A 13,164-nucleotide genomic window follows, 5' to 3' on the forward strand; every position below is an offset into this window, starting at 1 on the left:
CTTTGTCGTTGGACAGCCCTCTCCTGCAGGTTCTTCTCATTCTGCTAACTGCTCCCTCCCTTTGTCCCTCAGGTCTAGTGCTGGTAACAGCTCCCCACTCTTGTCAATCTTGAATTACTGTACAATCCCCTTTTGGTTTTTGCTCACTTTGCCTACACCTTTGGAAGTAATCCCTTGATTAAACTCTCAGTTATCCGCCTTTGACTATGTTGCCTCTGTCTTCCCAGGACCCTAACATCTGGATCATCTGATAGCAAACACATAGCGTGAACTCATGCTTTTTTTTTTTTTTAATAACTGAGTAGTATTCCATTGTAAGAATGCAACATAATTTATTTAATCAATTCTTTGTTCATAGATATTTGAGTTGAAACTCAGAGTTATTTACAACCTAAGAGGTCCCTGGCATATTTTTGTAGAAAATATCTCATTTAGTCCTCATATATACCCTGTGAGATAAGGACTACTGTTTCATACATTTCTGAGTAGAGGAAATGGGTTTATACAGGTGGTGGTAGGGCTCAAGGTGACAGAGATATTCAGTATAGACACAGGATCTGAACCCAGCTCTGACTCCAAAGTCCATAGCATATTGGATTCTGGTGTGACACTTAAGATCTACCCTCAGTAACAAGTGTTGAGATTTTGTTTCATCTTTATAGTTTTAATGTATTTGGTTTTTTTAAAATTTTGTATTCTTTTTCTTCTTCTTCTCTTTTTCTTTTTTCTCCTTAACAGAGGCACTGGGGATTGAACCCAGGACCTCCTGCACACCAAGCATGCACTCTACCACTGAGCTATACCCCTCACCCCCTTTAAATACAGTTATTTATTGAAGTGTAGCATACATACAGAAAAATACACAATTCAAAATGTACAGCATTTAATGTTCACAATGTGAACACACTCGTGGAATCACCAACGTGATCAAGTGGTAGAATATTATCGACAGCACAGAGCCTCCCTGGGCCCCCACTCCCAGTCACCATTGCCCCCTTCTCTCCAGAGATAATCGCTATCTTCTTTTCTTCTTTGTCTGATACAATGCTATATCTATCGAGTGAGTACTTCACTTCAGCTATTGTGTGATACATTTATAAACGTTTTGGCGAAGAAGGATTAACAGGAATTGAATGCACTCTTCGACCTGAAAACACTAAAAAAGTCAGACAATAACTAAGAAACAAGGATTTTTAGGACATTAGACATCAGGCAATGAAGGATAGTAATCTCTCAGAGACAGGAAACAAAAAAGACAAGGTGAGTCCTGTGACTGCCTCAGTTTACTAACTGGAGAGAGTTTGCAGATTGCAAAACAGGGAAAGAGAATGGCAGTCACTACGTGGAGGAGGGAAAGCTGGGAGTCCAGGGAGGCCGAGGCTTCTAGAATTCACGGGGAAGAGTGATGAAGAGGATAAAGCTGCACGGAAGAGAACTTGGAAGATCTCCTCAAGCCTCCCACTGAGTGCTGACCAGTGCATGCATGTGAGGAAACAGACTGTGAACGAGCCGCTCAAGTGGATTAGAGGGAGATAACCAATTTCACATAGGACCAGGAATGGCATCTGGCCCCCCTAGCCAGACTGTAAAAGCCTATACTTTATGAGGAATTAACTAGGATACTCAGAAAGGTTTGCCTCAGTAACGGCAAGATTAACCTTAGAGCAAATCTCCCTAACAAAGCTTAAAAGCAAATCTTGAAAGGATCAAGCTAAACTATGGTCCTGAACAAAACTCATGAACTTCTACAGGAACACAAGAATACCCAGCACCCAACAAGGTAAAATGCACAGTGTCTAGCATCCAATCAAAAATGATCAGGCATTTTTTTTTTCAAATAGGAAAATGTGACCCATAATAATATTTGATTTTTAATCAATCAATTGAAATGGATTCAGATATGACACAAGACAAGAACATTAGTGGTTAAGTAGCTCCAGGAAAGACTGAGCATGTTAAATGGAGACATAGAAGATTGATAAAGAACAAATTGAATCTCTAGAGACGAAAAATACAATGTCTGAGATGACAAATATGCTGGATGGGATTAATACACACTGAAGAAGGAAAGATTAGTGAACTTGATGATATATCTGTCTATTTTCTTAAACATGTTTGTCCTACTTATTTTAAAGCTTGTGTCTGATGACTCATATCTGGATCACCTTTGGGTTTGCTTCTATTGTTTCTTGTTTCCCTTGATCTTTTGTTATCTGGGCCTGTCTCCTAGCTATGGGTCATTTTTGATTGATTGCCAGATAATGTGTGTGTACGTGTGTGTGTATTAATAGGTCATTCAAGGAGAGGGGACTTCCTTTCAGGTCACAGAGCTGGAAGGATGTGTCTCAGGCTCTGATGGAGGGTTTTTGTTTGTTTGTTTGTTTTTGGTTTTGGGGTTTTTTTGTTTGTTTGTTTGTTTTTGTCACAAGGAAAGGTTTTTTTGGAAGAGAAGAAAACAAGGCCAGCTCCCAGAGAAGGAGATTGAATTCTGATGAAATTTGTTTGTGTGCCTGGATTCAGATGGGCTTGAGGGTAGCACCATCCAAGACATGCCATTTCTGTGAGTCCATAAATAAGGTTTTGTTGTGGCTATGGTGCTTGATACTGTCTTCCTTAAGTTGATCTGAGTTGAGATTTTGTCACTTGCCTTGGAAAGAGTTGACTAGTTTAACTCTCTGTGTATAAGGACACCAGTCATGGAATTAGGGCTCCCCTTAATCCAGGATGACCTCATTGTAACTTGATTATATCTACAAGTTAGGTCACAATGACAGGCACCCAGGGTTTAGGAGCTGAATATATCTTATGTGGGGTGGGAGGGGGACACAAATTCTACCCATATAGGTAGGAAGCAGGGTAGAGTGTGTACTGAATAGGAAAATGTGAACTACGTGGAAGTCCACAGGAATACCTGGTGGGAGAATGTTTCCCTACCTGGGATGGGGGTGCTGGGGGGGGGTGTTGGAGATGTTGTATGTGGATGTTAAAGCAAAGGTTTCCCCCAGAAGGCTAGAGAAGTTAAAATCTTCCAGGTGGTTTTGAAATGCCTTGCTTTGGCAGGCCTTGCAGAGATAACCACGGGTTGTTCTGAACTGAACACGCACACACACACATATCTACACATCCCTTTAAGCATGAAGCTGTGTGACAGAGTGCTCAAATAAGCCCCTGAATTTGGAATCATAAAACTGGATGCTCAGGCAACCTCCACCACCAACAAAGTGCTAAATCCCAAGAGCTCCAATTTCTGTCTTTGTAAAACGGGATTCATAATCCCCTAATTCCAGCCTGTCCGGCAGCCCAGCAGGGGGTGCGATGAAGCATGTAAAAATGGAAAGCATTATCTATGGAGGTAGCTTCCGCCATAGGCTAATCTCTAGTGGGGGAAATTCACCAAGAACATTCCTACAGGCCACACCACGTGCCCTGTTGCTGGGCTGGTCAACCAAAATAAAGAGAAAGGGGAGGAGAGAGAGGTTAACGTTGCATTTTCTTCTCTCTGTTTACAAAGATTCAAATTCACTGCTGCCCTCTCTTGGAATGCAGTTTGGAGAACAGCACAGGAAGGGGGTGGAGCCCCACAGCCTCCCCCCCCTCAGGGTGGGGCATGTAGCCAGCAGTAATCCTGCTTCAATCTGATGAAGTACAGGAATCCATGGAGGTGGGGCAAATACACATTATCCAGCGATATTTCATCTTGCCAGGAATTCATCAAGAGTTTGCTAGCTATCAGGTGTCACGGGGGTCCCAAGTTTTCCTTTTGCCCTGGGCCCCATCCTTTGTACATCCAGTGCTAACATTTCAGTAGAAATCCCCAGGAGAAGTTCTCTGGGTGCTAGATGCAACCCTGACAAGTCTATTAAAGATTTCGGAAAATGATGAATTTTCCAATAGGTTTTTAATGCCAGATATATGTAGTACCGACTGACATGTGAGTGTTTAGCAGATTTTGAGATTTCACTTCAGCTACCCCAGCTGGTGTCCGACACATTCCAAGATTTTTCTTCTACTTGCTACATCTATTTTTAATCCCTTCAGATGCCTTTCTGTTTGGCAAAGTGGGTGGAGAGGATGCCTGTCGCTTCCCGTCTTTCAGTTCCCATTTTGCACAAATCAACAAGGAATTAAGAATTAAACAATCACTTCACATCTTAGTTGTCAAATATTTCCCCGTTGGGGGATATGTATTTGCATATCTGAAAACACGTTGGCCTCTCAGTGGTTAAGGGATGTGGAGAATATCAAGAAATTCCTAGAGATGTACCCATGAGAGCCATGGTAAGGTGATTATGGGGCGAGGTGATCCAGGAAGGTAGCAAGTGCAGATAATGAGATGAGGGAGAGAGGAGATTTCCAGACCTGACTCAATCTGACCTCCTGGTTATCCCAGCCAACATCGACTTAGCTTGGGCTCCCCAGAAGCCAACCCTGGAACAAGAGTTTGGATATCTGCCCATGTGTGTGTTAACTTCTTGCATGAACAGGCTGCTCAGCTCAAAGATAGAAAACAGTCCTGTAGCCCTGTGGTTCCCAAACTATGCACCGAAGTAACCCAGGGTGCCCCAGAAAAGTCACAGAAGAAGACAGGGATATTTTAAATTGAGGGAAACACAGCAACATCCATCCAACATGGTGTGAGCTATTAGTCTGAGGTACCTCAGTGTTACGGGTTGATTTGTGTCCCCCACCTCCCAAATTCATAGGTTGAATTTTTAACCCCTGGTGCCTCAGAATGTGACCTTATTGGGTTGAACACCTCTAGTGCTGGGGAGCGCATTCTCTCCCTAGGGAACATAGCCCTTCATGAACAGAAAAGGGAAATAGCATGCCTTGAGCCTTTACTGGGTCCTAGGCGCTATACATTCATCATTTCATTTAGTCATCCCAAATGTACAAAGTAGGCACCACCATTACTATTTATATCCGGTACATGATGAAACTGAGGCTTGGAGAGACAGAATCACATGATCAATATCTCATTACCAGTAAATGGCAGAACCAGGATTTGAACAGAGGTCTTTTCCATTCCAGAGCCCTTTCTATTTCCAATTCTCACATGGCTCTGACAGGTGAGTGTTAATAACCAAAGGAATAAGAGCTAACATTTACTGAGCACTTCTTTTATGCTAGGCATTGTGCTTCGTGTGAATTGCCCATTTGGTTTTCATCATCACCCTGTGAGATTATCATTGAGGCTGCTCAGTGGCCAAGTCTGAATGACTCCAGAGCACATGCCTTTTAAAACAATGTTCTGCTGTGTATTTCTTCATATTGAGCCCAAACCTCCTTCCTATTCTTTGGGCTCAAACAAAACTAGTTGATTTCTTCTTTACCAAGCTTGTTCCTCAAAGCCATATGAAGGTAGCCCTTTGTTCTGCTCGGGGCTGAACATTTCTCATTCTGTCTTGTCTTTCTCATCACCTCTCATCTTCCCAACACAATTCATTTTATCTGCATCCTTCTGAAAGCGCTTGCTGATGGCTTGATACTGCCTACAAAAGCAGCAGGGGAACCAAAACTTCCTATGAACTGGAGGGTCAGACTCGAGTCTTCAGACAATGGTGGGAAAATAATGACTTCCAAGCTTCAGCACCTGGAGCTGTGTGGCTGGGCATTTTGTATTCTGTGGAGGGTCATCTTGCATCAACGCCTTCCAAAGAGAAGGTGAGGTAATCGGGTGGCTGTGATGACGTCATAATCCTCAGCAGCTCAAGGGTTAGAGATCGAACAGAGGTCAGATTGAGCCAGTGTGAAATAATGCCAAGGATAAAGCATGCAAATCGGAACATGTACAATAAATCTTCCCTGAGCCAGAACCCACCCCTACAGGGCTATTGGAAGGATTAAATGAATTAATGTATGTAAAGTGCTAAGTAGAGAACCTGACACAGAGCAGGTGATCAATAAGTATTAGTTTGTATTAATGCCGACTGTGAAATGAACACTGCACTGCAAAAATGACGAATTCTTCCTGGGAGTGAGATGTCGGGAAATAATAAAAATTCTTGCCACTAGGATGCCTCATGTGCTCGGCCTTTGCATAATTACCTGTTTTAATCCTTGACCACTTGCAGTAAAGTGATACACACACACACGCACACGCACACGCACACGCACATTTTAAAGCAATAGAAGCCAAACCTCAGCAAACTTTGGCATCTTATCCAGGGTCACACAGCTAAGGGGATAAGAGGTTGGGCTTTAGAACCAAACAGGAGAGAAATCTCAGGTTAACAAAATTGCAGGGTTAAACGCCCACTTTGAGCTATCCATCCCCAAGAAATCATTAGCAGGTTAGTGGCAGGATAGCGCGGAGGAGGAAGGAGTTTGTAAGTAGGTTGAGGTCCTCAAACCGGAGACGATGAAACCAGAGATTAGAGAATGTGGCCCCCTGGCCGGCTGCGCCCGCCCAGCCAACACCCCCCACACACACCCCTACCCGCGCCAACACCCCTTGCAGAGCTTGGGCGAGCGCCTGACCCCGCCCCTACCAATCCCAGCCAATAAGGAAGCCTTCCACGGCGTGCCGTTGCTAGGCAACGACCGAGGTGGGCCCCTGCATGGCGGTTAGACGTAGCCGCTTTCCGTTCCTGTCCGTGAGAGCTCCGCCTAGGGATAGGTATCTGGGGGCCCTTTTATGGGCCTCCCTCAGACTTTGTCAGTGGAGTTTTATTTTTTTAGTTCATAATTTATTTTGGTTTATGGAAGAGAAAGCTATCCCCTTCCCCAAAGGGGAAAAGCTCATATAAAAGTTTGTGACTTTCTAGAAAGGAAGGAAGTCCAGGCTTGCCTGGCTGCACGCTGTCCGGACTTCCTTATCCGGTTGGTGGAGAACCCAAATGACTCAGTTTCCCATTATTCCTCAGTCAGAAAGCTGTTCAGGGATTTGCGAGTTGGGGAGAAATTGCTGGAGCCCCTCACACCAGTGACTGCTGAAGTAAGACGTTTCTGGGGGAAAAAAAAAAACTTCCCTGAGTGGGGCACAGGCTAAGCCTGAAGGATTTCCAAGATGACCAAGGTACCAGCCACCAAGAAGATACAGAGTTCCCCCATCTCGGGGGCCCTATGGCCATTTTATGCCTCAGATCTTCCAACACAGGTGAGTCGTCTCCTCTCTGCTGAAAATAATCATGTTTTCAAGACCAAGTGAAATAGGAATTCGCTTCCAGACCAAGAAGGGAGAGAGGAAGAGAAAAGAGTCATGGTGTAATTAAATTGTCGGGACACATGCCTGTTGTTATCAATGGTTGGTTTCTCGTAAAGAATGAGAATGCCAGGCAGAACGGTGAGCTGGGCCATCCTATTAGCCAGTAATTCCAAGATGATGGAATAAATTGGCAATGACACTGTAGAACATCAGGAAAAAATTAAGATGAATTGTAGGTTTGCCGTCGCAGAAATTATTTTCAGAAATCCACTGGGCTCGGGGTACATGCGTGTCCTTTTTCTTTATGGAGAGACTATGGAGTGTCAGACTTTGGGGTTTGAAGTCTGACTCTACTTCTCACCAGCTACTGACATTAGACAAGTTGTTTAGCATCTCAGAGCCTTTATTTCCTCGTGTCTGCAAAATGAGAATGGAACATCAGCTGGGCAGAGATGATGTGAGGACTATCAGATATGGAAACTGTTTCCAGTGATGATAACACTTGATAATGTGTATACATGACAAATATTGTTGTTGGTTTGAAAGACAAAGAAAAAAATCAGTATGTGTTCAGTGCTGGGGTCAAGTTGTTTCTGTTTTTAAGTGATTGTACCTGGGCAGGTCAGTTATATCTTGGTTAAGTGTGTCTTTGTTAAGCGTGTCTTTGTCATTGTATCTGCACACCCCTGTATCACCACTAATTGGCCAGGGTAGGTAAACAGTGGGAGAGTGGGTCAAAGGCAATGGAGGGTGTTGGGGGGAGGGGGGAGTAGTCAGTGTACAAAAGAGAGCTTAAAACTCACCTGTGCTTATGTGCTGGTCCAAAGTGTTCCTGCGCTTCTGTTTTCTAAGGATCAACACATCTTTATGCACCCCTTATCACTCAGCCCCCTTTGTGAGCTCACGCTGCATGATGCGGTCTTTATGTGTCTCCTTTCATCTCAAAATGCTACACGGCAGTGGGTTTTATCCAGAGCAGCCGCCTCTGGGAATGACTTTCCCAGCATAGTAATGGTAGAAGAGAAGGAGGGAAGGAATGAGGGACGAGGTAGATGTTTCAGAAGCAGAGGGGACTGTGAGCACATGGGCCGAGGACCCCAATAGCCTGGCTTGAACCCTAATCTGCCTCTTAGCAGCCCTGTGACCTTGGATAAGTTACAGAACTTCTCTGCTTCAGTGTTGCCATCTCTAAAATGGGGATAGCATAATACCTCCTCCTGGGACAGCCGTGAGCATTCAGTGATACGTCCACAGCTCTGAGAACAGTGTCTGACACAGAGTTAACACTTCCTCGATTTTTCATTATATTTTGTTTCATTCATTTAACAAATACTTATTTTGAATTTCTGTTATGGGCTGAATACCTGCTCTTGGAGAAAATGTGACTGCCTTAAAAATGTTCAAACTTGGTAGTGTGTATGTTTGGCATGGGAAGTAAAAGCGATAAAAAAAAAAAAAAGCCAGTAGTTATAATGCAGGGTGGCTAATGATGTGGTAGGGATGTATCATTGGGTGTTGTGGGAATTCTGAGAAAGACAGTTAACTCAGATGTGTGTGTGTGTGTGTATTTGAGTGTGTGTCAGGATGGGGAGGGAAGAAGTCATGTACCTAAGTAAATACAATAGAGCTTTCCATCTTGGGACAGAGAAATTAAAGGAAGTAGAGGAAGATATACAGAGGTGGAAATGGTCATCTCTTTCTTGAGAGGACAGTAGGTGGGACTCAGGGAGGTCCAGAGAAGGGAAGAAGGCTTCCAGGGAACTGCTGAATAAACAAGACCTCAGGCACAAAACTCACTGAAATCCTGCTGCCCCCACATCCTTGTCCAGGAAATAATGAAGACCCTAGGGTGTCCCTGGCTCACATCTGAAGTGTCACACCTCTGTAAGTTTCAACTTTGTAGAGCTACCGTAAATCATTGCTTAAACCAGGCTCACTAGAAAGTGGCAAGTCACAAGAAGATGTGTAGCGATTAGGAGCCACTTCTGGTGTAAATCACACTAGTAACAAATGGCAGTCTTATTTAACGCCCTATTAACAGTGGTGGTAATGATGCTAAGAGTTGGTGTGTCCTGAATATTCCCCACGTGCCATGCTCTGAGCTCAAGTCTTCCCATGGAATGTTTTGGAACCTTCTACAACACTTCAAGGTGTGAACTGTTACCTCCTCATGAGATAGGAGGCAATACTGAGGCCACCTGAGGACAGGTCCCTTACCCAAGGACATGCAGCCAGCAAAGAACAGAGTGAGGATTTGCACTCTGGCTCCAGAGTTAATTTCTCCTGGCCTCACCATACTAATCAGACAGAGATGGTGGTTAGCATGCACCACAGGGGATATAAAAAGAAGGTGTAAGGGATGCTCACTAGCTTCAAATCATCTTCAGGTGTGCTGGGTGGGGGTGGGGGTGGGCAGACGAATAACAAATGCCAGGGCGGCCAGGTAAGTGTCCAGTGAGGAGTGATCCGAAGAAGGATCCAGCTTTTCGGAGGAGGAGGGTGAGACCACTTACTATGAGTCCACCATGTGTTCGTGCAGTGGGTGACACTTGGTGGGGAAACCTCCTGAAGGGTCCTGAAGCTCTCTGATGCCAGCTGTGTTCCTTCTCACGGGGATGGAAGTTGCTTTATCAAAACTAGCGTTACAGCTGCACCCTTCCTTGTACAGCGTCTTCCTGTCAATTTCTCAATGGAGGGAATTTAATGTATGCAAATCTGAACGTCTTTTGTGGAGGAAACCTTCTAGTTGGCCCTAAATCGGGCTCCCTAATCTGTTTAGGGAATTCCTTTTTCCTTTTTTTCCAGAGGAAGTAAAAGAGAAGTCTAATGGGATTAGCCAGGGGGAGGGAGGCAGCAGGGCACGTGTAGATTACCATGGACCCACATTTGTTCTTCGAGAAAGGTTGAAAAAAAGAGGGGCACTGAGAACATCCCCCTCCGTGTCCCAGAATGGAAATGCAGGAATGGCACTTGGCAAAACCTATAGAGGTGTGGAATCCTTCATACAAGCTCTGTCTCTTGGTGGCAGAGAAAAAAGAAGCATCCTTATCTTGGGCAGATCCCAAAAGAGCTGGGACTAGACTGGGTACTTTGCTCATACCCTAGCTCAGTGATGAAAAGAGCAGATTCTTCAGCAAACAACATGGCTTGAGACCCCAATTCTGTCACTCAACCATGTTATGGGGCCTGGAGCAAATCAGTGCCTCTCTGTGCCTCAGGTTCCTCCTCTGTGAAGTGGGCACATTGTATTTTCTCTAAGACCTCGTCTCCTTCAAGATGCATCATAATTTCTTGTGTGTGCCCCGGAGAAAGAAAAGTCTACTGATTCAACTATCACCTACTTTCAATGATAAGAAGCGTCCGACTTTCAGAGATGCTGATATGTGGAAAGAAAATGTGCATCTCAGAAGAGATGAACTCTAGCTGAAAAATGGCTCCCGTCTCCTAGGGTTTTGTGGGGATGAGATGAGCTGATATGGGTAAAGCTAAATACTCTGAAACGTTAGCCATTATGACAGTGTTGTTTAATCTTTGAATTGACTCTGTGATGGAGGTGTAGTTACTAGACTGAGGCTTGAAGAGCTCCAGCGTCAAGTTCTGTGCTGAGAGTTAAGTTGGCAGATTCGGGGAGAAGGGGGCAAACTCTGTCGAATCCCATGTATATAGAAGATCTTGGCCTGAGCATCTCTGACCCCCATCACCTCCCATGTACCCTCCATCCCCCACCACCCACCCCTATGGTGAGAATGGAGTTGCCCAGGGAAGGTTTCAGAAGTTCAGCCCACTATCCAGCCGGGCCTCCTGAAATCAACAAAGGAAAGATTTCCCCCAACAAGAAAAACCTTGACTTTCAGCATAATACGTTTCCACTGCAAGCATGAAATGGTTTTCCTCTTTGTCCAGATAGGAGAAATTGTGGCCTGAAGAGGTAAGCGGTGCGTCATCGGTCTTTGTTCGAAATGGGCTCAGCACTGGATAATTTCTCTGGCCTCTAATCACGGAAGACTACGTTCCCTGCACTGAATCACTGAATCACTCATTATCCTGAAAATAAAAGATCTAACAACCCACTTGAGATTCAGTTCAGAAGAATCCCAGCCAGGTGCACCTTCATTTTTATGTCACTTGTGACTTAGGTCGGGAAAGTGAGGCCTCTCCTCTCTCCAAAGGATCCTTTGGCTCCATTGTTACAGCATCGAGACAATTGCAGAATTCAAGTTGTTTTGTTTTCTTCTGCCCTGACGCTTTGGGCTTGTGATGCTTGCCTTGGCGAATCTTGCTGTGTCTAATTGCTGGCCCACGTGACAGTCGGCTCCCCTCCGTGATAAATCAGGCTGCGCGGAAGTCGTATGTTCATTACCTCCTGACACAGGAAGAGGCTGTAGGCACTTTCTTTACGCTGGACCAAATGAAGGAGCCCTTTGTCTCCTCTGTGCGGAGGCAGCTGCTCAGCCTGGGAGGGGAGGGCGGGGGAGGGGGGTGAGCGGTAGAAGAAACATGATCAGAGTCTAGTTGATGGGGGATGCAAGCTTTGTGACGAGGGAAGAGCTCTGCCTTTGAATCAGACGTGGTGGTCTCAAATCCCCTCTCTGACGCCAATATGAAGTTCTGTGAAATGGGTTGAATGATGATAGCGTCCACCATATCTTTGGGAAATCTTTTGGAAAGATTAAATAAAATAAAGCACCTAAAGTACTGAGCACAACTCTCGGTACACAGTTAACTCCCCCTTAAGTAATGACAGTTCCTACAATAGTTACTTATGCTCCTCTCTCTTCTCTGCACACACATGCCACCATCACCATTTTGAAGACACAGCCCAGGTATGAAGTCTGGAGGAAGCTGAATATCAACTGTAAAGTCTCAGAGTCGGGGGTTGATCATTAGCAAGGCCAAGTCCCAGTTTAAGGATGGAAGAGAGGAAGCCTGTCTGGAGATATTTGTAAGAACTCGTGTGAGTACGTATTTTTATGAAGGATGAGCTGCCTTGCAGGAGAGTTCATCCTGGTGGCAGAAATGCTTGGCCCAGTTAAAAAGTCCTAGTCAGATACGGGAGTGCCCCTGAGCATGATTTGAGTCCCCTGGATTTAACTTTCAGCTCAATCCCATTATTCATGTTTGAGTTTCACGGAGAACAAGAAGGAAGTGAGAAAAAATGGAAAACCCTGTGTATCAATTAGGATCTGGAGGTGTATACCTCCTGGCATTTGTTCAGAGGAGCTCACTGATGTTAGCACTGGCAGGTCTTTTTCCCTCATGGTCATAGAATGGCTGTCCCATCTCCAGCCGTTACATTCATATTCCAGCAGAAAGAGGAAAAAATAGAACATAAGAACTATATTTGTCCTTTCATGAGGCAAACAAAGGCTTTTCAGGGAACTTCCCAGCATACTTCATCTTATGTCTCATTTGCCAGAGCAGTGTCACTGCCTTTTCTAACTGCCAGGAATGGCTGGGACAGTGTTTCTAACCTAAGCGTGGAAAGCAGGGGCCAGAGAGAGGTGAAGGTATTGGAGATGGGTATCAGGTTGACTAACCAGCAGTGACGGGCACAAATGGTTTCACAAAAAAAAAAAAAAAAAAAAATTAGACATTGGGGATCCCAAACAATACAGCAGCCTAAAAGAGAGAGGCATCCCCTGGCCTGCCCCACAACTTCTCCGGAATCTCAAGGGCACTTGTCCCTAGAGATACTTTAAAAAAAAACAGCAGAGAATCCACCAAAGGACTGTGGACGTCAGGGCAAGGGTAGAGGTCCCCGAAGGAAAAACTCATTCATTCAGCTAATATTTACCTACCCCCTAGTATGTGCTAAGCATGATTCTATGTGTTGAGGACACAGAAGTGAAAAAAGACAATCACATGGGACACTCTTCATGAAACTGAAAAATACAGGGAATGACACGAAGAGAGGGCCGACCGGGACCATGGCGTGTGCGCCACCTTTATTCCTGTGCCCCTTTCTTGTTTTCACCATTTAGGGGGAGCAGGGGGCTCAAAGGATCTCTGGCTGGACA

At 44.8% G+C, this 13,164-nt stretch overlaps 1 protein-coding gene and 1 non-coding gene across 4 annotated transcripts in view; one reads left to right on the forward strand and one right to left on the reverse strand.

Moving 5' to 3' along the window:
• Nucleotides 1-735: 735 nt before the first annotated feature.
• On the reverse strand, nt 736-807 carry TRNAT-GGU (transfer RNA threonine (anticodon GGU)). The gene has a single exon. It is a non-coding gene; the product is annotated as a tRNA-Thr (tRNA).
• Nucleotides 808-6,709: 5,902 nt separating this feature from the next.
• CCDC60 (coiled-coil domain containing 60) overlaps nt 6,710-13,164 on the forward strand; it is a 146,965-nt gene continuing 140,510 nt past the window's right edge. For all 3 annotated transcript variants that reach the window (XM_064481185.1, XM_064481183.1, XM_064481184.1), the window contains exon 1: nt 6,710-7,099. In XM_064481185.1, coding sequence (XP_064337255.1) covers nt 7,010-7,099 — 90 coding nt within the window. In that variant the 5' untranslated portion in view covers nt 6,710-7,009. The remainder of the gene's footprint in view (nt 7,100-13,164) is intronic.

This window comes from Camelus dromedarius, chromosome 31 (assembly GCF_036321535.1).
Source record: "Camelus dromedarius isolate mCamDro1 chromosome 31, mCamDro1.pat, whole genome shotgun sequence".
Taxonomy (NCBI): Eukaryota; Metazoa; Chordata; class Mammalia; order Artiodactyla; family Camelidae; genus Camelus; species Camelus dromedarius.